This window comes from Agelaius phoeniceus, chromosome 13, assembly GCF_051311805.1.
Source record: "Agelaius phoeniceus isolate bAgePho1 chromosome 13, bAgePho1.hap1, whole genome shotgun sequence".
Classification (NCBI taxonomy): domain Eukaryota; kingdom Metazoa; phylum Chordata; class Aves; order Passeriformes; family Icteridae; genus Agelaius; species Agelaius phoeniceus.
The window spans coordinates 2,686,423-2,712,465 of record NC_135277.1 but is presented as its reverse complement, the minus strand read 5'-3'; the positions used below and the strand labels follow the sequence as shown (position 1 = coordinate 2,712,465).

General features: G+C 46.7%; 2 protein-coding genes across 5 annotated transcripts; one reads left to right on the top strand and one right to left on the bottom strand.

Annotated features, from left to right (window-relative positions):
• The first annotated feature begins 624 nt into the window (after window positions 1-624).
• MTFMT (mitochondrial methionyl-tRNA formyltransferase) lies at window positions 625-8,446 on the top strand. Of its 4 annotated transcripts, XR_013184183.1 has the most exons (11): window positions 625-771; window positions 1,204-1,416; window positions 1,811-1,933; window positions 2,737-2,839; window positions 3,380-3,455; window positions 4,022-4,113; window positions 4,655-4,736; window positions 5,046-5,128; window positions 5,441-5,659; window positions 6,594-6,749; window positions 7,321-8,446. XR_013184183.1 is itself a non-coding variant. In XM_077185666.1 (10 exons), exons 1-9 carry the CDS (start codon window positions 647-649, stop codon window positions 5,639-5,641), a joined length of 1,098 nt encoding a protein of 365 aa, XP_077041781.1. In that variant the 5' UTR covers window positions 625-646; the 3' UTR covers window positions 5,642-5,659; window positions 7,321-8,446. The 4 variants fall into 4 exon arrangements, 2 of the variants coding, with proteins under 2 accessions (XP_077041781.1, XP_054498350.2); XR_013184182.1 differs by having other exon boundaries at window positions 5,441-6,749; XM_077185666.1 differs by lacking the exon at window positions 6,594-6,749.
• A 2,110-nt stretch (window positions 8,447-10,556) lies between these two features.
• CILP (cartilage intermediate layer protein) lies at window positions 10,557-22,004 on the bottom strand. The gene is made up of 9 exons (XM_077185665.1): window positions 21,724-22,004; window positions 20,074-20,200; window positions 19,170-19,253; window positions 18,356-18,409; window positions 16,695-16,880; window positions 15,272-15,586; window positions 15,057-15,165; window positions 14,457-14,614; window positions 10,557-13,852 (listed from the first exon to the last, which is right to left on the bottom strand). The coding sequence occupies exons 2-9, from the start codon at window positions 20,132-20,134 to the stop codon at window positions 11,298-11,300; spliced, it is 3,522 nt and encodes a 1,173-aa protein (XP_077041780.1). The 5' UTR covers window positions 20,135-20,200; window positions 21,724-22,004; the 3' UTR covers window positions 10,557-11,297.
• Window positions 22,005-26,043: the final 4,039 nt, after the last annotated feature.

The window sequence follows — 26,043 nt, the reverse complement described above, 5'->3', positions numbered from 1 at the left end:
AAAAGACCCTTGCACTAGCATCTTAGCACCCCAGGAGATATTTTTATGCATTAACGAGATCCCCTGTCGGTCTTCTCCAGGCTAGCCACAATATAAAGGCCCTTTGCTCTTAGAGAGCATCCAAAGGAGGCTACGAGGATGGGGAAGGCTGTGGAAGGGAAGCTATATGAGGAGTGGACGAGGGCATTTGTTTTGTCCAGCCTGGAAGAGACTGAGAGACCTCATTGGGGTCTTCAACATCCCCCCCGAGGGGCAGACACTGCTCTCTTCACTCTCGTGACCAGTGACAGGACCCGAGGGAACGACATAAAAATGAGTCAGGGGAGATTTAGGTTGGATGTCAGGAAAAGGTTTTCAAAGGGTGGTCGGCCACTGGAAGGGGCTCCCCAGGGAATGGTCACGACCCCAAGGCTGCCAGAGCTCAAGAAGCGTTCGGACAACGCTCTGAGGCACCGGATGGGATTATTGGGGTGTTCTGCGCAGGGCTATAGGTTGGACTCGATGACCCCTTTGAGTCCCTTCCAACTCAGGTTCGCCGATAATTCTGTGATTTTATGACTATGGCGGCGCCGCCTCAGCGCTGAGGGCGGCCCCGCCGCGGGGCGGGTCCCGCTGCGTCATCGCCGCGCGCGGCGGGAGCCCCGCGATGCGGGCCCGGCTGCTGCGCGCCTGCCGCCAGGGCGTGAGGGCGGCGGGGCCGCCATGGCGGGTCCTGTTCTTCGGCTCCGACCGCTTCGCCGTGACCACCCTGCGAGCCCTGCGGGCCGCCGGGTACCGCCCGGGCACGGGGGCGAGGGCTCTGAGGGGAGACAGGGCCGGGAGAGAGGGGCAGAGGGGACACGGGAGACGGGGACGTGAAGGAGGAGCCTGAGGGGGGAGATGGACCCTGAGGGGCGCGGAGCCTGAGGGGACACGGCCGAGGCTGGGGAGGGTGAGAGAGGGGTGGGCACTGAGGGATGGGAGATGAGGGCTGGTGATGAGGCTCAGAGGTTATTGAGGGATGAGGTGGAGTCGCGCGGGAGGGACCGTGGGTTGGGCAGGGAGGGTGGCAGAGAAGGGAGCGGGAAGGAACCTGAGCGTGGGACAGGAACCAGGATCATAGAGTGAGGGAATTGGCACAGGGGCGCAGCGAGTGGTGGAGGTGACCCAGCCCTCGCCTCAGTCTGCCTGCACGACGCCTTCAACACCTTGTCCCCCCCCCAGGGAGCCCAGCGAGGACTCGCTCGTGTCCCGGCTGGAGGTGGTGACCCTGCCCTCCCGCCCGGCCCGGGACCTGCCCGTCAGGAGCTGTGCCAGGGAGCTCCAGCTGCCTGTGCACGAGTGGCCGCACACGGGACCCGCGGGGGAGTTTGATGTGGGTGTGGTGGCATCTTTTGGACGTCTTCTAAGCGAGGAGCTCATTCTGCAGTTCCCATAGTAAGTGTGTGGACAGGACATCTGTCACTGCTTTGTTAGCAAAGCTGCACTCTCGTTTTGGGGCAGCATCTGTGACTTGCAATAGGTGAGGTCAGCTTCCCTGGGTTCATATGCTTAGCCTGAGCCTTATTGCTGTCATGGTGAAATTCAGTGTTTGACACATGGGTGTAAATTTATGCAAATATCCAGCAGAATGTTTGCCTTTATTCTTCACATCTGTGTTCACTGAGAAACTGAAGTTTATATAGTGTGAATTTTCCTTCAAGGGCATATTTAAGCCAGTAACCCATGAGAGCGTATGAGCAGATAGTAGTTCACTGTAATATATGTTGCACTCCATTTACATGTGTTTCAGGTACCGTTCCTGTCCTAACTTGTGAATATTTCATTCCAGTGGGGTGCTGAATGTCCATCCCAGCTGTCTCCCACGATGGCGTGGCCCTGCACCCATAGTCCACACGGTGCTTCATGGTGATAAGGTGACTGGGGTGACAATTATGGAAATAAGACCAAAAAGGTAGGTTTTGTGTCCTTTGCAGACAACTCGCTGTTGCTTCTCAGGGCTTTAAATAATCACTGCTGAAGTCATAATTTAACTCATTCTACATAACCACAGTTTTTTAAATGTATGTAATTAAGGTTTGAAACACTTAAAAATGTTCATCTAACTATATGAGATTTGCCACAATTACAGTGTTTTCATAAGTGTGTAATTTGCACTTCAGGCCTGTTCTCTAATTCTTAGCATTATCACAAGGAACAGACAGAGAGCAGTCACACAGCTTTATCAATAGGCTTAATATGACAAGACAGAAAAGATCTGGTTTTCAGACTTCAGAGTCCCCTGTAATGTCCTGAAAGTGGACAGAAGGCAAGAAATTGCCTGTCTAGGCATGAGGAAGATTATATCTTTTAGGTTCAGCCCAAGATCTGGCTTAAAAGGCTTATGAAAATACATTATTTAGTCACCTTTTCTCTCTGAGATGCTTGTCTAATAATAGATCTCAGGAAAGTGTGAAGCGAATTTCATCTTAAGTATTTCAGGTTGTTTCTTCTTAGATCTCATATTCTGAACTGTAAATTGTGTTCATATCAGTCTCAGCTTGCTGAGGAGAATCTTGCTGCTAAGATTGGTATTCTCTTCCTTGTTTTGTCTTGTGAACTAAACAATTTGATAATGTGAAATGACATCTGAAAAATAGTTTTAGAGGGGATAAAAATGGATAATTAGCAACTGAGCTAATGTATTGAATGCAGACTTTTGAACTGCTAATTAAGCTTCAGCTTCTCCAGTAAGGTTGTATGTTTTCTGCCTTGCAGGTTTGATGTAGGTCCAATTATTAAGCAAGAAGAGGTTGCTGTTCCTCCCCACTGCACGGCACAGGAGCTGGAAGGGATCTTGGCAAAGATGGGGGCAAACATGGTAAAGTCCTGCCAGCTGTGTCACTTCTGACTGGTACTTTGCTTTTAATGTGTGCAAACAGAATTCTTACTAATCTTGTTCTGAGCTGGCTTCAAGTTTAGGAGGAGGATGATGAGAAACTTGGTGTTTGTGAGCATTTTGCCTTGCTGAGAGGAGAGCTCAGTGCTCTGTGATCAGGCGTCACTGTCAATCCTCTGTGTTGCTGTTGTGTTTCTATTCAGTGAAGAACCCAAATGCTGTCTGTGGAAACAATGCAGGTTCTTTCATTTAAATTAATATCTGCTTTTTTATTTGAATAGTCAGCTTTTGTTCTCTTCTGGAATTAATATCAGAGGTCATCCATAAAAAAATAACTGGGTTTTTTCGTTGTGATTCAGTGGGAAGGATGTCTTTACTGTCTCTGTGTATTTTCTGAATATACTGAGCCAATTTTCTAAAAGCTCACAGGACAGTTTCACTGTTGAAAAATTAAGTTTTACTTTGTTTATTATTGCTCGAACTTAGCTTGACTATTACTCTGTACAAAATTTAATTTTGCAGCTGTTAGCAGTTTTGAAGAACTTGCCTGAAAGTTTAAAAAATAAAAAAGAGCAGCCAAAAGAAGGAGTGACATTTGGTAGGTACACATTGTTTTTAATGTGACTTGTTCATTTTTTCCTTGATTAGCAGGAAAATTGAAGTTTTCTGCCATGCTGGGTATTTTTTTAAGATTCATTTCTCAATATGCTCTCTTCACTGCCTTCTCTGGCTTAAAAATGTCATACAGGTGAAAAATGCTTCAGAATTCTTCAGACTTACTACATTAATTTTTTTCCAGTTACTTGTACGATATCAAAATCACTATTGATGTCACAAGATCTGAGTTTGTTATTCTTCATTGTTGTAATGCAGACAGAAGGGTTAGAACTGTACTTCTAAGCATGATACAGGTTTGCAGTGCAATGGGTAAATAAAGAGAACAACTGAAAATAAAAAAAATCCAACCGAGGTGTTTACAAAATATTTTCTCCAGTTAATGTCTGAGGTATCTTGGCTGGATGGATGACTACTATGGTCAGGAAAAACTGAGGTTTAAAATAGAATAAAGTAGTACAGCTGTTTGCTAAAAGATGCAAAGCATCTTTGTTTGCTAAAAGATGCAAAGCAAAATAAGAAGTCTTCTAATTCCTCTTTTCCCCACAGCTCCTAAAATCTCTATAGCGAAGAGTTGTATAAAATGGGAAGAGCAAACAGCTGCACAAATAATTCAGCTGCATCGTGCAATAGGAAGTATGGTGAGACTGGAATTTTTGGAACCCTTTTCTGTCCTATAGCATGGCTGAGTTTGGTGTAGGTATTTTAACTAATCTAAACTATACCTCAGTTTTAGTTATTTTAGCCTCTGTAACCTTGCATGTGTTCTAAAATCCTGGTCGTTTATCTTTAGAGGTGGAATTAATGTGCAGGAGAATTTTCATGGACTTGATCCCAAGTGTGAAATCAGCTCAAAAATTTTATATTTTTTATATGTTTCCTTATGTATTCCTGATGTATTTGGAGGTTTGGAATGCTGCAGTGACATCTCTGCATGGCAGTAAACAGTGCAAACAGCCACAGTGAAGAGCTGTTGTAGCTAAGGGCTTAACTCATTTCTGCATAGGCTAATGGTTTGAGTTGAGGAAGGGGAAAGAAAACTGAGTCTGATAAGGAAAATCTCCCATCTAGACATACAGCTAAGTTTTCCCTTAATGTTATTATCACAGGTATTTTGCCTGAGGAAAAAATAGCCTGAAAATGTGAAAACATTCTGAATGTGTCATCTGTTTCTGTTTCCAGTTTCCTTTGCAGACACTCTGGAAGGGTACTACCATTAAACTCCTGGATTTTGTGGAAGTGGATAATATCCCTGTTTTTTCTGGTATTTACTCTTGAATTATTAAAATTTTTAAACCATTTTCTTTAAGAATCTAAGTGCCATGTGGGCCAAGGTGTGTGACTGATCAGGGCTTAGTGAATGTTCAGGGATCAGATATGGAGTAGTGCCAGAGAATGACTGTTCTGATTGTTTCTGTTCATTTGGTTATAATGAAACACAGAATACAATAAAATATTTTTCAGCAAAATAGTTACTCAAGAGGGTTATCATGCTTCAAAGGAACAGAAGTGGTTCAAGCCTTTTCTGTACTTTTTGGCATAAAAATGCAGGATGACCTTTCTTTGCTTTTAGATCAAATACAAAATGACTGTGAAGTTGTTCCTGGTTCAGTGCTGTTCCATAAAATGTCCCAAACATTGATAGCTCGCTGCAAGGTAGGCTTTCCCTATTTGTTTTATACTCACTGCCCTAAAGATGAGGTTTTTAGTATTTGTGTGGTGCATAACTTTTGTCTTGATTGTCCATTGTTAGTCTCTGTACTAGTTTAGATCAGCACCAGATGTTTTATTTGACACCTTAAACTTTTAATTTCCATTAACAGGCTGTGCACATTTGCAAACAAGAATTCGACTTGTTAGCCTGTTAACATTGAATAAAATGTATTCTGTAAGCCAGCTATGGGACCTAAAGATAGCTTTAAACATGGAAGGAGCTTACTGCCTTTTTTTGTTTGCTTTTATTTTTAGGAAGGCTGGGTTGGAATCAAAACAGTTGTTTTAAAGAAGAAGCTTACAGCAGTTGACTTCTACAATGGATATATGCACTCTTGGTTCCAGCAGAATCCAAGAACGGTTCATCAGGAATGCAGATTTCAAACACTCAAACTTAGCACGACAAAAAAGACTCTGAAAGACAGGGGAATATTGGCACAGGATATAAAGCAATAAATGTATTTTTTGATGTCTGTAAGTTAATATAAAATATTTCAAAGCCCAGCTATAACATTCAGCTTAATTAGGGGATTTCTTCCCATGGTATTTGATCTTATTGTCATCTACATGTTTTGATGGTGGGTTCCTGAAGATTGTTCTTCTCTTTCCCTGTTAAGGAAGAGAATCTCCATGAGTGCTGTAGATATTGAATAAATCCCTGTTTCCACTGATGAGAAATAAATTTATTTTTATACAATATTTTCAGGGTTTTTTTGAGGACTTCGGTATAACTTTCTTCAGGCATAAGTTTTGGACAGTTACTTTAATCTGGAAATACTAAAATCTAGTGAGCTTTTTTAATGCTCACTGAGACTTAGACTGTCTAGTTTGATATTCTTGTGGATCCTAAAATTTCCTTTGTATCCCTGCATTGAAGTGGTCACCTAAGAGAGCTGGGAACATAAGAGAATCTTTGCCTGTCCATCACGATTTTCTTCCCTGTTTCTGTTTTCGTGTCCTGAGATACATCCCATTTAAAATTTTTGTGCCCTTCATCCAGAAAATTTATGTTCTACTATTTCACTTTCTGATGGGAGAGGTTTTTATCTGATGAGGAGTTAATCTAATCCAAGATTTTCCTCAATCTGTCTTTGCTTAATGGCATATACAAGGAGTATTTCATATCAAGAAACCCAAAACTTGTGATTCTTACACTTTCTTGTCTTAGAAGAGGTAACATAGCACTGAGCATAACAGCAGAGCAAAGACTGGCTGTATCTTAGGAGCTGTTCTAATATTTGCTAACTTTTTCCTGCTTTTTCTGAGTTCTACTGAAGTAAAAACAAAAAATCTAGAAAAATGTCATATCACAAGGATTAAAATGTTTCTGAAGAAGCATCTGTTAAAGCAGCTGCTGCAGTATTTTTCTTCTACTGCCATTAGATCATCAATTAATTGCCTCTGACAGGTTTTCCAAAACACATGGTCCTCCAAGAAATCCAAGCCTATGAATCAGAGTCAAAAACTGGAAACAACAGCAAGGTGGAAGTCAGGCTCCTGTAGAGAATTCCTGTTGTTCCTGACCGCAGACTCTGCAGTTTGTGCTGCAGAAATTCTAAATCTGGCAAGTTTGCTTCCGAGAAATTATGTATTTTTGTGTTTTGCTCCCTGCTACCTTTTGCAAGTGCAAGTTGTGGAGTCACTTTGTTTTTATTCTGTTTAGATCAGTCTGGAAATGTTAATAATTGCTGTATGCCAATAGAAGGGTGGGTGGGTCAGTGAGTTTTCTGTGGGTTTGTGGGGATAGTGGGTGGTTTGGAGAGTTTTCTGGGGCTTGCTACCTCACTGTATGGCAAAACCCCACCACCACAATTTAGAGATAATTTTAAGCACTAATGATAAAGGGTTTTGGACTTAAGTGTTAGTTAAGTGGGACTCAACAATTTCAATGTTTCAGGATCCAACTTTTCAGATGTTCCAGGTCCTTAGGCACTGGAAAATTAGTTCTTCATTATAAGCTGAGCAAAATGAACAGCGAGGCATGACTCCCACAGAAAGAATACAGTGACAAAAGTTCAGGCAAAAGAGTCCAGGTTAAAGTCTTTTAGATAACCAAACTGCTAAATCAATAGCTTCTTCCTAGCAGTGACATGAGGACAATTTTTTTAACTCCTTTGTGTATCTCTCATCCTCAGTTTTAGGTCACGTCCGGTGTGAGACCTCTTGCTGGCAGACAATAATCTGGCTCTCACTAAAGCATAAAGCAACAGGAAGAGTTTGCCTGTGTTTTTGGGAAGTTTGAGGTGGCATGTGCCCAGAATCCCTGTAGATGGAGCTCGCTGCATCCCTTTTGGGTGAAAACCAAGGACAGCTGGACAGAAGATGGTGAAAATCTGGTACAGAATGCCTTCAGTTAGTTGTTTAATAGTGAATAATGTCTAAACCATACTTCAGCCAGGATCCCATGTACTTGTAATTTAATCTTTTGATCTGTGCAGAGTTTGCTATAAGGCTTCTTTTGCTTTCTGTGTGAGAGGTTATAAAAGATAAGGCCATTCTGAGTTGTTTAATAGCTAATGTCCTAGCTCTGAATATGTACAACTTTACCCAAGTCATTTTATGGAGCAAAAGAAGGTAAGATTAATTTATTTTTTTATGGAGAAAGTCTTTGGCATGCTATTTTTGGCATGGTAGAGAAGTTTTAAATGGAATTGGTGTTCCCCAGGCAGCTGTTAGCCAAAATGTCTCTTTGGAAACTTTGCTTTCACCTGGCTCTGCAGGGATTTAACTCAGTAAGTAATGAAAATCTGATTATTTTTGCAGAACAGACAAAACAAAAATGGGGCATTCACTGATGAGGTGTGGAATAGCATGTCAGGGTTGACTCTGGAACACAGACACAGTGATTTTATCCCCAGTACCACTGATGGGGTTGAGTACAGCTACCCTGGCCATTGGAATGGGATCTTAGCAAAATAAAACAGCTGTTCTGCTCTCAGAGGAGAGAGGGAAATCAACAGAGGTATTGACAGACCCAATGTCCACTATGGCTCAGTTTAATATCAGTGGGACCAAATTACTGGCAGAGCTGCAAAATATTTGTGCACCAGAAGGGCTCTGGTGTTGGATAGGGATGATTTCATCATGGATTTCAAATAAATGTTAGTAGAGGGAGTGATATTTCCTAGGATGCTGGTGACTCACAATTAGATGCATCTGTTTCATGTTCCACAACCTTACTGCTCCCCCTGCTTCCTAGGAAACCTCTTTATTCCTGTTTTCTGAATACATTACAAATAAATAAAAAGTATAAGTGACTAATCAGAGAAGTACTTGAGCCTTTTTATAAAGTTGTTTGCAAAATCCCCCAATAATTTGCTGGTTGAGGCCAGACAAGAATCTCTCTCCCTTTGTTTATCCTATCTGCTAGTGTCCTGATGGCTTCTGGGAAGCAATAGTTTCCTTCAAAAACATGAGGGATAGGTCACTGGATTCATCTCTGGATTGGAAGCTAAGTGACCTTAGTGGGAGATGCTTTGCCATTAGCCACAAACCTGCTGGTGTTTAGGAGCCAGGTCTCCTTCTTCAGCCTGTTCCTCAAGGTTGGTGGTCCAAAGGCTTAGGCCAAGGGAGGAGCTGAGTCCCAGCCTTGCCGCATTCCTCCAGCTGATGCTCTCTGATATGTGGGAGTGTGCATTGGGTTTCAGGCTGCAGAAAGGACACTGCCATACACTGACCATAAACACAAGCTGGAGGAGTCAGAACTGACATTGAACTGTAGCATAAAATTTGTGTGAGTAGCAGATGCCAGGACCCTGCAGTAGCTTTGCTCCTATATAAACTTTTCTTAATGTATTTGGGATGGTGGCTCATCAGTAACAGTGAAGTGTTAGCACGGAGTGGTGGTTATGTCATGGTTGTTTTCTGTTGGTAGTGCTTAAGCACCCGTGATGGAAACCTCTGTCTTGCTCTGCGTCCAACACAGTCTGCCAGAAGCCTCCTGGGAGAGCTCAGGGACTCAGTGAGTGCACAATTAGTTTGTTCCTCCAAGTCAGTGCTAAGCTGCAGAGGGGGACGGTTTGGGGAAACTTGGAGAGCTTCTGGCTGTTCCAGGCTGTAGGGCCGTGACTATTTCAGTGCTGTTAAACACACATTTCTCCCCAGAAGGAAGAGCCCTGTAGTCTGCTGTGTTGACTGGCAAGCCCACATGCAGCACAGGGATCAGATCCTCAGCCTGCTTTCATCCATTTATCTCCTGGGTTTGTCTGTAGAAGTCATTTGTGTTACTTCACTCTCAAAGTGATGAAACAAAGTTTGGGATTTGGCTGTCTGTCTGCAGAGGAGGAGGGGAGCAGAGGGAAGAGACATTTCTCTGCACAAGCCAAGAGCTCTGTGGGAAGGTCCAAGCTAATGCTCCCCACTGGCCGCCTTGGCTCCAGCTCCTGCCAAGCCCTTGCAGCAGACTAGACACAAAAGAAAACACACTGAGTCTAAATTCATTGGTATGAAGAGGATGTGCCAGAGTATTCCACAGCTCTTCCTTTTCTGCTTTTCTTTGATAACTGTCAATTTGCATTAAAAAGTGGATTATTAAGGGTTTTTTAACCTATTAAGGTATAATTCAGCCTGTCCTGTGTCGGACCTGAGAACAAGCTTGCGAAACACTATTGAAAGATTCCCTATGCCCTGGATGGGCAGTGGGTATGGCAGCATAGGCCTAGAACTGGCTTCATATTCATAGGAGGGGATTAGGTAGCAGAGGGAAATCCATGTTGGAGCATGTGTTTGAATTCCAGTTTGCATCCAATTGCACTGCCCACCTTTTTATGATCTCTCTTGGTAGGAGTTTTGGTGTCAGAGACTTGCTGGTTTGTTTGCCCCCCAAAATTTTATTGCCAGTGTTTGCCTGTAAACACGAGGTGTCTTCTGTGCTATGAGGTCCTTGATTTCACTCTAGGAAGGGTGGGGGGTGGAAAGGACAACTTAATAGGTCACTTGGAGAGGGATCACTGACCCCTTCTGTGGCCAGCTGTACCTTCAACTAAGAGCAGCTTCTTGCCAGCTCCTTATGCTCACTGCTGCTGAATGTGGAGGGAAGCCCATCTTCTCCCTACCTCCACCCAGCACTGCTCTACATTGCCTGGTTTCCTATCATCCTTAAAGCACAAATTCCCAGCCCTCCTTTCCCTCTGTCTTGTGCCACTCCTTAATTCATCCCTGCCCAGACCTGCTGCTCTGATTCTCCCAAAACTATTGCTGACTCTCCACCTGTCAAGCTGGGGAGAGATTCCCTGGCTGCAGCATGCCATTGCCAAACCCTGGAACTGCAGGAGAACCAGACATCCACAAAACCCCTCACCCATATCCAGGATCAGTCTCACACTGATAAAGTTGTGACCTGTTTGTGAACAGAAAGATGAAATCCTGCAGGTTATTCTTTGCTGAGTTCTACATGTGGTTTATTTAGTCGGGCATTTCAAACACAAAAGTGACACACATTGTCAAAGTTACAAAATTACTTTTTTTATTAACCTACCCTATCAAAGAGCATAGATTTTCTTGTCAAACAATGCAAGAAGCAAGAGAAAACTCTTATCTGTATCTATGTGGAGCCTACAAATCCACATGGCTTCTCTGTGCTATTGAGCATGTGAGTTCTTAGAAGTGCAGCTGCCAGTAGTTTAGCTTGAATACAGTAATTCTAAAACAAGCTAGAAATAAATAAAATACTTACATTTCAAGTACGAAACCTTGCAGTTGAATTCAGTATGAGGAAATCAGTTTATTCCTTTTCATGTTACCAACTACTGTACAGGTACTTGGGCTGGCAAAGTCTGCAGATGCAGAACAGAAGAATGTTTTATGTACATTGACTTAATTGAATCATATGTTTAGTCTTCTCTTTAGGCTATCATGTGAAGCTGTTTAATGTCAGGCAGAAAGAAGATTTTTATGGATGCATTTAATAAGACACAAACTCACTACCTCTGCTGGCCCCCAGTTCTCGCCTTACGTCTTTTCTTTCTGGTGGGGGAAAAAAATTGGCACCTTAATTATGTCTCATAAATAATGACACCTACCAGCTTTCAATTACATTATTTAGCAGGTTGATGTTACTTTCAAATTATATTTAATTGAGCATGAGTGACTTTACCAATGCTCCTATACAGCTCTAGTAGGTGGGACGTTGACCTGTCATCGGGATCCTGGCTTGGTTGTTACGGTGGCTTGCCGGCGGCCTCTGGTACACAGGGCTTTGCCCTGGTAGAACCAGGATGGACTGCTGGCCCGAGTCCCTCGGAGTCTGCTGGCTCCAGTCCCTCGGAGTCTGCTGGCTCCAGTCCCTCGGAGACTGCCGGCCTGGGTCCCGTGGAGGCTGCCGGCCCGGGTCCCGTGGAGGCTGCCGGCCTGGGTCCCGTGGAGGCTGCCGGCCTGGGTCCCGTGGAGGCTGCCGGCCCGGGTCCCGTGGAGGCTGCCGGCCTGGGTCCCTTAGAGACTGCTGGCCCAAGTTCCTCTGAGACTGGAAGATGCTTTGCTCTGTCGTGCTCCTCTCTGAACAGGTGAAAGTCAACCCAATGCCAACATCACTCTTCATGGTTCTGGATGTGCCATCAGACGTGCCATCAAAACACCTTCCCAGGGCGATTTCCTTGGCGATCCTCGGGTCTTGATCAGTGACTGTGTAGATGCCGTAGTTGTGTCCCAGCGGGTCAAGAGGTGCCAGCATTGTGTACTCACTGGTGTCGTTGTTGGTGGCCATGGGGAGGTGGTTCACCAGGTACTCGTGGAGCATGCTGTTGACGCTCACTCGACGACAGTTGCCTTGTGGGATCACTTTGACGAGCGTGCGGTCCACGCGGTCCTGGTCGAAGAGCATTCCGCTGCACTTGAACTCCAGGCAGGCGGCCGACACATCCCGCTGCTGGGGGTCACGGATGCTGCGCACGTCCCGGATGCCATAGAGCTTGCCAATGGTGCGTGGGTGTGTCCCACCCATGTTACGAGATCTTACATTCACTTCTTGGGGTCCGTTTATTTTTACCTTAATGTAGCAGGCTCTAAATTCCATGGGCTTGGGCCACCATGCCAGGTAGTCATCGGTCCAGCTCATGAGGTCATCTTCACTGAAGGGAACAGTATTGAAGTCATACCGGTCTCCTTCTATCCTGTAAAACCTGAAGTGAGCAGCACTGTGTGGAGCTTCCTCACATTCACTGAGGTTTTCATAGGCATAAATAGGGCCGTTGTTCTCTTCTGGGGAATTAGGGCTTGGCTTGGCCATGTTAATGCTGAATGCTGTTTTCTTGATGTTGGAGTCCTCGTGGTCTGTCCTCCTGTAGTTAAGCTTGTTGAGGTATGGCTGTGGGACACCAATAGCAGCAGGGTTGAGTTTGGGAGCAGAGGGCACAGCTTCAAGCTCTTCACCCCCCAAGCTTGCCAAGATGTAAGCTCCGTAGGCTTCGGGGTTTTGCTCATCGCAGAAGGCAGGCACACAGGCACCATTGGGACCAGTGACTACGCTGTCAAAACGGCCCCATGCTCTGGGGTTGGAGGAGAACCCTGGTTCTGGCTCCAAGTTTATAATAGAAATCACAACCCCTTGGATCTGCTCGCTTTGCAGAAATCGCTCACTTCTGTAGGCTCGTACTTTGACGTAGCACCGTCTGCTCTCAGGGACATCCAGGTTAAAAAGACGCCTCTCTTTGATCTCCATGTTCCCAACCAAAAAGGTTCGCTCCTCCCTTTTGCGCCGTGTGCTTTTCTCGAGGTTGAAGTCCCCTTCTTCCTCCCATAACCCTGTCTCTGGGTTCAGGGACCAAAGCTTCATCTCTTGCATATGCTCTGGCATCTTGACCTGAGCAGCATCCAAATGAACCTTCACCTTTTCTGCATTGAGGGACTCAGTGCCCTGTTCATCTGTGAAGTCCACAGAAAACATGCCGTACGTGCGGAGCGGAAATACGTCTCCTTCCTCATCTACAAAGTTCAGGTCACTTTGCGTCACAGGGGCTGTAGAGATGTTTCTTGGGTCCAGAAATGTCACACTGGCTTTCACTTTCCCACTGTAGACCTCTCCATTTTTCCTATAAAATGCATTGGGAGGAATTTCTAATTCAGCAATTGGATCATCTTCTTCCATTTCCCCCAAAGAAATCACATTGGTTTCGGTGGATTCCAGTGTAACAGGGGCTTTCTTTCTCAGTAGCTTGATCTCATGAAATACAGCACCTCCATTTTCCTTGAAGGGCAGAACTTTTGTTGTGTTCACAAACTTCTGCAGCCGGTCCACAAAAGTTAGAACCAGTCTCTCCATATCTGCTGGGACTTGGATGGAGAAGGTTCCCTTGTAGCCAGTCATACTTACTCTCTTGTTCCCCATGTAGACGTGGCCAAACCTCAGTGGCTCACCATTATCTGCTGCTGTGGCTCTGCCTCGAACCATTATTTTGGTCTCGGTGCATATTTTGCAACCACATTCAACGATGACTTTAGTGGGGAGCGTGTAGCCATCACAGGAGATGTCCCTGGTTTCCATCTTGGATACCCCACAGCAGTAGGAGACATTGTCCTTACACCGAAGTCCCTTATCCAGCTTCCCCACACAGGTCTTTGCTGGGCACTTGCCCACGTCGTAATAGAAGGAGTTTGTTGCTTTTTGGAAGCAATCATGAGGAAGTCGGATGAGGTTGCTTTGGGGTTGGGAGTCACAGGCTGCCTCTTGTCTTCCTGTTGAATAGGATTTCTTAATGAGCAGTATGAAATAATTGTACAGATATCACTATGTTGTCTGAAACCTCAGAGCTAAACATTGCTCCTAAAAGCAGTGAGGTTTTTGCAGGATTTTGGTGAGCTGGTTAACTCCTTTCAGTGAGGCAAGTAGCTCATCTTTAGCTGTAGGACCCTGATTAAGAGCTGTTTGCAGGATGCTCCCTGCTCCTGCTTATCCACTATGGTCATCCAGCCCACCCTCAGCTAGATGCTCTGCTGCTGCCTGGCTTTTTGACTATGGCAAGACTAGAATATATCCCAAGACTTTAAAAACAACCCTAAACAAGCAGAAATATTCCCATGTCAGGCAGCAAGTACAATGGGAAATCTCCTGACAGGAGCAGGTTGAGGTTGATAGGCCACCTGCAGTCCAGAACTCTGGTTTGTAGGGAGCGTCTGGTTCATAACCAGCTCACTAAAGCTTGTCTGCAAACAGATGAATGACATAAACCTCAAGAATTTTTCCTGTGACTTTTCTTTACCAGATGTATAAGAGTTTCTGGTTCCTGCACACCAACACCTCCCCAGCTGCTTGGAGAACATCAGGCACATTTTCTCTTACCTATGACAGCCAGCTTGGCAACTTGGGACTTTGCCGACCCCCCGGCACTGCTGGCCTTGCAGAAATACTCTCCTGACTGTTCTCTCTTCAGGTTCTTCAGAATCAGGTTGTTTTTATATTTGTACAAGGAGGGATCCAGCAGTGAGCCATTGTGGTACCTGCCAGGAACAGTTAAGGGACAGAGACTGACCATCTGGCTGGAGCACAGCAATGGCCTAATCCTGCATCCTACTATGTGGATTTTGCCAGATTTCCTGCCTCAGTTTCCCTGGGTTTTGGTTTGGCTAGGTGGCATCACTAAAAATTTTTCCCCTACTTGTGGCAGTACTGCGGTGTGGCTGCTGGACAGCTGGCAGGGAGGCAGAGCTGCCAGTTGTGTCTGATGAGGTTTTTAAACTCTTTGTGTATTTTTCCAGTGAATCCCTCAGCAGATGACATTGCTGTGCCATCTTGAGGAAGCCATCACTTGCAGCCATCAGTTCTCAGTGCATTTAACTGTTCTATAACTAAACCCCCCCAATTTATGGAGATGGTAAGGAGATAAAACTGGCATCTGTGGGACAGCTAAGACTTCTGGCAGATCAAATTCAAGCTCCTTACCAGAGGTAGCGGTCAGGAGCTGGGCTCCCTCGGGCGTCGCAGCAGAGTGACACACTCTGTCCCACTCTCCTGGCTTTGTCCTCAGGGCTCCTGAAAACATAGGGTTTGCCTGCAGGAGAAGGAAAATGCCATCTCATTACTCTTTCTCTCATAAAACCCCAGTTTATTTCTCATGCCTGTGTAAAGCTTCCTGCATCCCCCCTCTTTGGAGCTACCTGATCGGTGCAGCTGCACTTGGATCGCCAGGTTTCTCCGGTTGCTCTCAGGCACGGTGACAGTCGCTGTTGCATATTTGGCTTTCTTTATTTTAAGGGTGTTTTTGCCATCAGGACAAACCCCTGGGATCCTAAACATGCCTCTGCTATCAGCCATTGTCAACAGCTTGAGTTTCTTGGCTTGCAGGTAGACCCGGGCATCGGCGGCAGGTGACCCATCCTCGAGAGACACCTTCCCATGCAGGGTGGCATCCTCACACATGCAAGTGTCACAGTCGGCGTTGACATGGCCCATGGGGCAGGTGATGTTGCAGGCTGGAGGAGAAGCAGACAGGTCAAAAAATAGCCCCAAGTCCCCACAACACTCACAGCGTGTTCTTGCATCTGCTTTTCATTTAGATGCAATAAGGCAAGTACTGCATAAGGAGTAAATTGTATCCAAAACATATTTTTCCTGATTACCCACAGCTGTGCATTAGAAAGGCAGGGACGATGTCATTTTGAACCTGACAATTAGTAGAAAGCAGCCACGTGGATATAATTACAGCTAGGAACTGTTATTTACCTTCCCCAAAGGGCTGAATTTCAGGGGAATTTGAATCCAGATCAGCATGTGAGCTCTTAGCTCAACCCTGGCAAGATTACAAATTCAATGTCATAAACTTTCTAGGTTTCTGTTACCAATGTATGCTCAGAAGTTGTGATTTTGGTCTATCCCAAACACTGTCTTCTCTGATTTAATGGTATCCTGGCTTGGGCAGAATGTGGGATAATTGCCAAGTGAGCATTACCCGACAGGTTTAACATTTGGGCTCACAAATATTATTCTAGTCTCATTTACCTATAGTGATTAATCCTAAATAATAATCTGTCTTTTCTCAAGGCTCAGGTCATTCCTTTTACAATCACAGAGCATCTCTGTACAGGAACTGTCTGATATTTCAAAGTTGAAAATAAATGTAAGAAATCAGGGAAAACCTGAAACAACTTTTCTGCACAAAATGTATTTTCAGAATTTTTTCAGAATTATTTGGTTTAAAGGAGATTATAAGAGTAATATAATTAATTACAAGCCCCTTCAGCAGGGACTATGGCAATTTGATATTCCTGAATCATCTCTTTCCTGGAGGTTTTATGGAGACAGCTGTGTGCAGTCACTGACTCTACCTTGAGTGCTGCTGTTATAAAAAGATTAATGAGATTTTTTTCTATATCCCCAAGATATTGTGAATCCCTGTTATCTTTCTGTTTGGCTATAAAGTTGCCCTGCTCTACTCTTTGCACTCTCCAGACCTGCTTGGAAATCACTGAATTCTGTCAAAAGAGAGAAAAATGGTAAAATGACAGCAAAGGGAGTTCAACACCTGGGCAGTGGTGAGACCATGACATCCTCCCCTGCCCATAAGTGAGTTTAGAGGAGCACCTGAGCAAACATGTCCAATGCAGAGCCGCCCTTCCTCAGTTGCTTCATTACAGTGCACGCCCCAGAGGGGCTCAGCCAGGCAGGATCTGGTGCGCTTCTGTACCCCGGTTTGGCCACACTTGGCTGAGCACTCGCTCCATTTCGACCATGGAGACAAAAACCTTTTTGAATCTTGCACCAGTGGACCTTGAATAACATCAGTGGTGTGTTACTGAGATGCACATTACACACAGAGCTGCCCAAAAACGGGCAGTTGGGTTTTAGCAGCTTCTACAGAGCTCAGACTGTACATTTGGATATTACATACCACATGGATTAAACAAACTCAGAGCATGTTCAGGAAGCTGGGAATTAAAGCATGTTCAGGGAGCTGGGAATTAAAGCATGAGAAGGCGTCTGAAGGCTTCTGACTTAATTCCCCGCAGGCTTCCAAATTCAGGATGATTAAGATAAACCCAGGGGGAGCAAAGTGCAGGCAGCTCATGCTTAGCGTTGAATAACTTTGGCTTAAGGAAATCAAACACACATTCTCATTTAAATGTTGTTTGGGGGACAACACTTGTCTGTTTCAAATGTGGTTAAATGTTTAAATAGAAGGTAAAATGATTAAATAGTTACAAAAAAAGGGTAAAATTGTTGGTATGATCATGTTCAATGTCTTTAACCAAATTTCAACATATGTTTTCTATAGGGGCAACGTGTGTCCTATTGTGAGCACCACTTTTACTGAGTGCAAACCAGAAGCTTAAGATGCTACTGAGCAGGCTGAACATGTCAGGAGCCAGCTGATTGGTAAAACAGAAAATTTGCAAAACACATTGGGAGTTTAATATGAGGTTATATTTTTAAAGGAATTTCTTTAAATGGGCTACTAGATGTTATTAATTTAAGCTACTTTGAATGGATGAGATCCACTCCAAGTCTGTGGTTTGGGCTTTTTTAAAAATGACAGTGTTCTAATAATGTTTATGAGGATGCACTAGTGACTAAAGTTTCTAAAAATGAAGGTTCTTGGAGACTTGTGCTATGTCATCTCCCATACCTATTCTTCCACACAGTTTGTAATAGAGCAGGTTGATTTGTTTCCTAGAAAAGCAGACAGGCACAGGGCTGGATTGCTCAAATTGTGAATGGGTGCTTGAAAACAATCTTGGCTTATAAAAGCTGGTGGGTGGAAAAGACCCTTTAAATGAGAGCAGATATGGGAGTGTCATGTCTGGGAGCACTTAAATGGGCAGGGTTTTAATCTGTTGGCACATCATCATCTCTAGTTCAGCATCCCAAGTAGTGGGATCCATGACTTATTTAGCAATTTGAGGCATGCAGGAGGAGGTGGGCTTGGGGATGAAGTCACATCCTGTGGATAAATGCCTATTTGTGCTTGCCCCAAGCAAAAACTAAATGTGCAACAGATTAAAGCGGGATCTCAGCAAGATCCTAAGCTTGTTTGGGATCAGCTGCTTTAATCTGCAGGGCTGATGATGATAGGAAATGAGCAGGGGAATCCCGTGGAGGAAAATGGCATTATATGTCTCTAAGTAGCGTTTTGACAGCAGAAAAAGCAGAGCATGGAGGATGAGGGAGAAGCTGAGGGATGGAGCATTGGTGGGGACATGGGAAGGGACAGGGCTGGCCCATGGCACTGGCGGGCAGGAACGTACTGCGTCTGACGTAGGTGAAGGTTGGCTCTCCCCGGCGAGGGCTGCTCCTCGTACCTGTGGGCAGAGGGATGGTTCAGGCAGGGCTTGCCAGACAGGGAGCCAGCCCCAGTATCACTGCCTTGTGCATACACTTTCAGGGGAAAACTATTTTGCCAGTGGTTTTCAAAATAATGCCTCTCAGCAAGTGGAGAGGACCTCTCAGTGTCCATGGTTTTGGTGCTTTGATTCTTCCCAGTGGCTAAGAGAGCTGCTGGGAGTTGGGCAAAAGGCTGGGAAAATTCCCAAATCCTTCAGCATGGTCAGCCCTTTAAATTTCAGCCTGCTGAAATTTAAATTCTGAGCTCTGGACAGTAAAGATGAGAAGTCGGGGCATGTCCCAGGGATTAATGAGCAGAGTGGGCTCTGCAGGTTAATTAATTCCCCACAGGCTTTAATTCTGAAGGAATGGTGTCACAAACCGCCCAGGGTGTGGGGACAGGCTGGGCAGGGTAAAGGCAGGTCAGAGCATGTGCTGGCCCATCCCTGGGCTCTTCTCACCCTCCCAGCCTGCGCGTGCCTCCCGCAGGAGCTGGGGCTGTGGTCACACGTTGACCTTCCCTTTTCCAGGAGAGGAGCCAACAGCGTGTGTCAGTGATAGCCAAAACCCTACAGGAGGTCGTGGATGATTAACATTTATTCCACTGCCTAAATCATAGAATCATAGAATGATTCTAACCCTAAATGTCCTCTTCTACTCAAATAATACTGGTTAGTTGTAAATTGTTGGGAAAATTGTCCAGTGAGGAAAATCCACCCAAGGTGGGAATTAACTTACTCTCCAAGCTGAGCATTACCAGCGGGCTGAAGGTTCTCGATCCTATCTGGACCCTGCTGAGGGCTGGTTTCAGAATCCTTTGTCCTAAGGGTTAATAAATGAAAGAATAAATTAGATTCAAGGATTGGGCATCCTTAGGCTCAATATTACAGCTTTCCCATTGGACTGTGGCTGGTTAGAGCTCCTGTAGGATGCAGTGCAGGAGATACTAAGAGAAGGACATAATGGATATGTCCCACAGCCTCACTGCAGCTCAGGTGTGATACAAATATTCTATTTCCCTTATCACCCAGAAAAACTTTTTTGCACTTCCTGTGTTGGAGCAGCTCAGATCAACTAATCTTTTTATGGCTGGAGAGATAAAATGTGTCCTTCCTGTGCATGCACAAGGACAAATTAATCCAGGGTGGATAATGTTGGTTGTTTTTATGGGACAAGAGCTGGTTTCTGAACTTGCTGGCCACCTGCATGCCTGAGGGGAGCTGATGGCCATGGCTGGTTCCTGGGGTGCTTGCTGGGAATTGGGAAGCTAAGCCCCAGCACCAGCTCTCCCCTGTGCCCAGCTCTGCCCCTGTGCTCCTCTGGGTGCAGACTGGACACTATGGGATCTCAGAGACAGCAGGCTGGGATGGTCCTAGCATGACCAGTGGGCTGGGGAGCTCATCCCTGGCCAACCAGAGGCTCACTGACTCGCAGACAGGCTTTGCTCAAGCTCTGGGGGCTGGATGGGAGCCAGTCCTTGTGTAGAAGTTGTCTGGCCGGGCAAACGCCGCAGTGACCCAGAGCAGCGCCCAGCATCGATGTCGGGCTGCGTCTGCTGGCTCAGCGGCTGCCAACAGACGTGCCTGCACTGGTGTGGGCAGGGGACAGAGCAGTGACCAGAATGGAAACGTTTAACCTTCACCTAAAACAGACGTGGCTCCCCAGAGGAGGAGGAGGAGGATCCAGCCTTTCATGGTGACCATCGCTGTCTCCAGAGGTAACCAGGGGATTCCTGGAGTTTCCGCAGCCGTCCCACGCTTTCCCCAGTCCTGCAGAGACAAACCCGACTGTGTCAAAGCTCACCCAGGTCCTGCTGCTTTTGGGGAGCTTCTCCCAGGCTGAATCACTCCAGAACATGCCACAGGGGCACTTATACCCCCCATTCACCCACCCCCAGCAGCTCTTCATTTACCTCCCCAGTGGGGAGCAGCAGGAGCTCCACATCTGTGCTTGCATCCTCCCTGCTTCTCACCATCACATCTGAGCCCAAATCTATTTTGCAGAGCACTGCTTTGTAACAGCATCTCCTTAACATGCCTAGGAGCAGCTTAAATACTTCTGCAGGGATCTCTCACAGCCCACGCAGCTCTGGAGGCCCCCCAGCACCCAGATCTGCTACCCACAGGAGCAGGGACAGCCCCATGCCTCCATCCCTCTGCCTGCAAACTGGGCATAGTGTGAGGATAGCATCTTATCCAGTATATCCCAGAGTGTGAGGAGAGGGAAGGCTCCTGAGCACCTCTGAAAGCAGAAAAATCCATGCACAAGCCAAGTCTTTCCTGCAAATGTAGCAAGAAGCTCAATATTTTCCTTTTCCCACAGGCACAGATGTGGGACAGGCTTTGTGTCACTCTTCACCAGCTCAGCCACTTCAGATTTTTTTTTCAGTGAGTCCCTTTGCCCCAGAGCATCAAGTATTTGGGTATTTAATTTCTGAAACTACCTGTGAAGCTGGTGTTATGCCTAGTGGCACCAGCTGGAATTCCAGGTGCTTTATTTTATGCACCCAAAATTAATGAACTGGGAGGAGGGGAAAATATTGCCCCAGCCGTTTGGTGCCTCAGTTTACTCATAAAATGGGGCTGATAAAGAGCAGTCACTGGCGAGAGCACTTATTTGTAAGTGGTACTAACTATCCCCTCTGAGACCAGGGAATGTGGGACTAGGAAATACTTTGATTATGGCTCAGCAAATCCCAGTCAAGCAAAAATAACAAGCAACACATGAGCGGTGTTTTGTGGGCTTACGGTGGGGTCGTGAACTCGCAGCCAGACAATAACCAGGAAAAAATTAATCCTGTTTCCCACTTGGCAACTATTTTTGGAGCTGACTGCAACTTGTTCAGCACTGGGTTTGGGATTGGGATACATCCCTCTGTACCCAGACACACGATGCTAAAAAAGGGGGGGTTCAAGCGGCCGGGTCTTGGCAGCAGGGAGGGTTTGGAGCTGCCTGTGTCCCCTGTCTGGCTGTGCGAGCCTGTGCGGGACAGAGCCGCGGGAGAAAATGAAACAGCCCCACGTGAGCAAAGCCCCCCAGACCCTCGCTCCAGCTGTTCCGCAACCCTTCCCCAAGCCCATTAGCTGGGACGAGGAAGGGAGAAGCGGGACGCAGGAAACTGCATCCCCATCGCTGTTTTTCAGCCTCTGTGCCGTCATCTGCCCATTAATTAATTTCCACCTCACCTTCAATCACAGCTACTCTTAATTACGTCGCCTTAACACAAAAGAATTCTATAACCACTATCTGCCACAGAAGGGAAAACAGCAGGATTGGGTTTTTTTTCTCTTACCTAAAAAGCCATAAAAACCCCACTTAAGGAGAGTCCCGTCTTCTCGCCACAGAGCCGCCAGCCGAGCTGAGATCCGCGGGCGAGACGAGGGCTTGTCAGCTGCGTGTGCAGGGATTTGCAGCCGGTTGGGAAGAAGAGAGAGCTGCGGCTTACCGAAACCTCCCCTGCGCCGAGCGGAGCCGGGCAGTGTGCGAGCCTCCCGCCGCTGAGGCGGCGAGGTCGCTTATATAGCCCGGCGTGTAGCTTAGGGGATGGCAGCGAGCCACCGTCCGCGAGCACAAACAGATCGGACGCGCGAGGAAACCGCAGCCTGAATAATCCCTTAATAAGGTGATGGTAAACAGAAACCTGTGGCGGTTCCACGGCGTGGCGGCTGCTGCTGGTGGTGGGACAGGGCACGGTGTGGGTACCACGTCCTGGTGTGGGCACCACATCCCAGCACAGAATCGTCACTGTTAGGGGTTCACCCGGGGTCTGGGTCTGAAAGAGATGCTGCTGAGTGTTGAAGGTGGAGATACAGTGAACAGACAATGAGGTTTGGGGATGCTTTTTGGCTTTTTGGCTTTACCTGGTCTGGGACAAACGTGGTGCCCACTCAGCAGTGCACGTGGATTTGCCCCGTTTCGTAGGTGTGGGCTCAGCTGGGCACCGTTCCCTGCACTGCCTGCCCACCTCTGCCCCTGTGCTGGCTCTGGCAGGGATCAGATGAGGATGCTGTGGGGATGTGAGGATGTGGGACAAAGCCAGTGGGATTGGTTTGAACACCTGGGGTAGCACAGAGCTGCAGAGGCAGGACTGTCCTTGTAAATAAATGTGACTGCATCTCAAACTATGGGGAGGTCTAGCAATGACCCCTAATCGGAGTTCCTTGCTTGCCCCAGTCTGGCTTCAGCCTTCCAGGCTTTTCCTCCCTCTGCAGCCACATTTTTCTCATGTAACTTGTGTCAAGTGTCTGTGGACACAGAACTCCTGGGTGTTGACAAAGCACGTGGCATTGTGCAAGTGACTGCCACCCATGCGTGCAGCCCTGCAGCCACTCGACTGTGCAGATGGTTGCTGCAGGAATGGGGTGTGAAAGCATGGGCTGTATGTGTCAGGAGCAACCCCCAAAAGATGGGCATGGGTGTTGGGGCAGCCAGTGGGGGTCAGTGGTGTCCCAAGCTGCCTCCTAGTAATCCTTGTCAGCCCTGCTGCCAGAGGGAGTGGTGCAGGAGGAACACAGATCAAGATGTCACATAAAAAATAATCAGCAGTGACCTACACCAGCTCCTGTTTATGTTTACGAGGGAAAAGGAAAAAACACCTGAGGTGTGCCAAAAATGGCAGAATGTTTATATGGTGGACAGAGAGTGCCCAGTGAGCTGGAAGCTCCAGACCTCTGACATAAACATGAAGATCATCTCTGTTTCCCCTCTGTGATGAGGACAAGATGTGGGAAAGGTGTTGAGGCAGAGAGCAAGGAATTCATCTTTCCCAGATGGAATCCACCTCCCACCATGACTGACCCACACTAAGCACAGCACCAATGCCTTGGCAAGACATCTGCAGTCCCACCAGCGCCTTGTCTATATCCTGGCATCAATTTCTATGGGTCACACTGCTGAGTAAGGAAATGTGCTGTTCTGCAAAAGGAATAAACTGTTATTCCTTACATTATGGAAATGGGATGATAGTTCTAACCCAGTGCTGGTGCAGGCATTTCTGCAGGGGATTTTGCAGCCTCCTCAGCATGGCTGTTTTCTCTCTAGCAAGTGTCCTTCAAGACAAGCTCTGGAGACATGTGTGTGGCTTTAGGAGCAGGTTTGGGATGTGTGAGTTCATGTAAACCCCAAGTCTCTAGAACAGTTCATTTGCACAGTCTCTCTTGGCTTGACCATCCCTTGCTGCAGCTCCGACACGTGGCTGACTTTGGAGGGAACAGCATGAGAAGAGCCCCAGATGTTCCCAGTGCTGAGAAGCACCAGCTCTGGGAGAGGCTTTCCATCTGCCTGGAGGTGAACAATGCCCCAACCCTTGGGGTGGAGAGAACAAGTCAGGGGCTGCCCCATGCCTGGGGTGGTCTGCAGGGCTGTAGTACCTGTGGCCAGTGACAAGGATGCATCCCAGACCAAACTCCTCCTTTCTTTCTGCCCATCACCAGTGGCTTCAGCTGCCTAAGGCTGCTCCTTCCCATCAGATAACAGATCCACAGCTTCTTGGACTCATTCCCCTCCTGGATTAATGCTGGGGAGCCTACCCAAATCTCATGGTTTTTTTCCATGGTTTCATCACTGATGTGTAATGTCAAAGCCATAAGGTCTTTATGTGAATGCTGCCACGCTTAATGCTGCCTCTGACCAGTGCTGAGGCTGGGGCAGTGTCAGAGGACTGTGACAGCAGATGGTGCCAGCAGCATCTCCCTCCCCACACTCCTTTGTGGTTGTATCCATAACTTTTCTTGTGTTCATCTATAAATCCAAAGGAAAGATGGCTAGTAATGCTCATCCTGGTTCTTCATGCCTCCCACCATTTCTAGTACAGCATGGGCAGAGTGGCCATCTCCAAAAGCCAACTGTACCATGCCAGGGGGATAGCAGGGTTGGAGGGGCTGCTGTCAGGGCTGCATGTGGAATTTACAGGCTGCGGGGTCTGCAAAATGCTCTGTGGGGCCCATCAATCCACTTTTGGGCCAAGGCCATGCCTAATTCCCTGCCGGCTGCCCTCGTCCTCCCTCCCTGCGCCCTCTCCACTCCGCCAAAGGGAGCTGACGGTTATTTTCCCCTGCTGCATGTTTCTGGGCTTGCTTCTGTTTACGGAGATGGGAGTTAAAATAACTGATTGATGACTTTGTTCCATCCCAAACACTTTGGGGAAGTTTGCGTGGTTTAGAAGGGAGAGTTGGGAGCTGGGATTTCATTAAGCACTTGGCTCCCGGCACTTCTCCAGCCATGCTCCAGGGGTGGCTAATGTTGTTTTTTAAATCCTGTTTTGCTATCCCAGGAGCCTGAGTGGCGATTTCCATGGCTTGTAGGAGAACTTGGAGATGTGGCAGGTCCCTGAGGTTCCCTCTGAGCTCTGAAACACCAGCAAACCTCGCAGCCACTGCAATATTGTTTCACTTAAGCCAGCCTCCACCGCTTCATCAGCACAAAATTGCACTCCAGCTGCCTAAAATCTTTGGAAAAGAGCCAAAAAAATGAATTACTGGAATTTGTTTTCATTGTGTGGATGAGGATTTACAGGCTATGACTGGGAGAAAAGGAGTAAGTGGACCTTTTTCACCTCTGGAAGGATTTACTTGGGAGCTAAAACTTGTACTGGGGCTCAGTAGTGCTCAGCTCCATAAACATCATTTATGGAACAGATACAAAAGGCAGCACACAGTGGGGACACCAGGAGAGCCAGGATCCAGGGAAGGACTGATTTTAGCTCTGGAGCTCAGGAAGGTTTTTTCTGCAGTGGTGAAAGAGCCAGGAGTGAGGAGACAGTAAGTGCCTGTGCTGGTTGTGGGGTCTGTTCCACGGGGTAAGCCCCCAAATATCTGCTGGCACCAGCACAACACAACTGACTCCTGACATGTAAAAGAGTGCCCTCTGTTCCATGATTCCATTTGTAAAGGAAAAGGGCTTTTGCTAGTGCTTTTTTACATGTTTGCTATTGGAGTGCCCAGGGAGTGTCACCTTCCACCCTGCTGCACACATATAGACCCACGTAGCCTGGGAAGGGATTCACTGGTCACTGGGATGTCCTGGACTGCAGAAAGGTCCCGCTGGTATTTCCCTCCTAGGTACCATGGCCATATCTGCTGTCTCTCCTTCCCATCAGAGCTTGGAGAGGCAGAAACCATGATGCTGTGAGAGCACCAGAAGTGCCTCAATAGTGAATCCCTTTTTAATTAAGTGTCTGAGCTGGGGAAATTAAGATAAGAATACTGACTCATTTAGAAACTCTCTTTGAGATGAAGAAGGCCATTATTTTCAAGGCCTCCATGAATAATGGATATCCCAGTCTCTCCCTGGAGCTTTAACTGCTCAGGGACACTTGCAGGGCAGCACCATGGTGTGGGGAACATCCTGCCCACAGATGTGGCAGGGCCTGAGCTATTGCACAACCTCTGATCAATGATGTAAAAGCAGTCCCAGGATGGGAACAGGCGTGATGGGAATGTGGCCAGGTCCAAGCCAGGACAGCACCTCAATGGGTACATTTACACTGCAAAGGAAGGGCAGGAGCAGAGCTCCAACCCACAGTCCACCAGCTGTTTGCTTTAGCTCTGGACAGGGTTGGGTGGACAAAGACCATCCTGTGTCAAAGTCCATGTTGATTTGGGTAATTAATTTC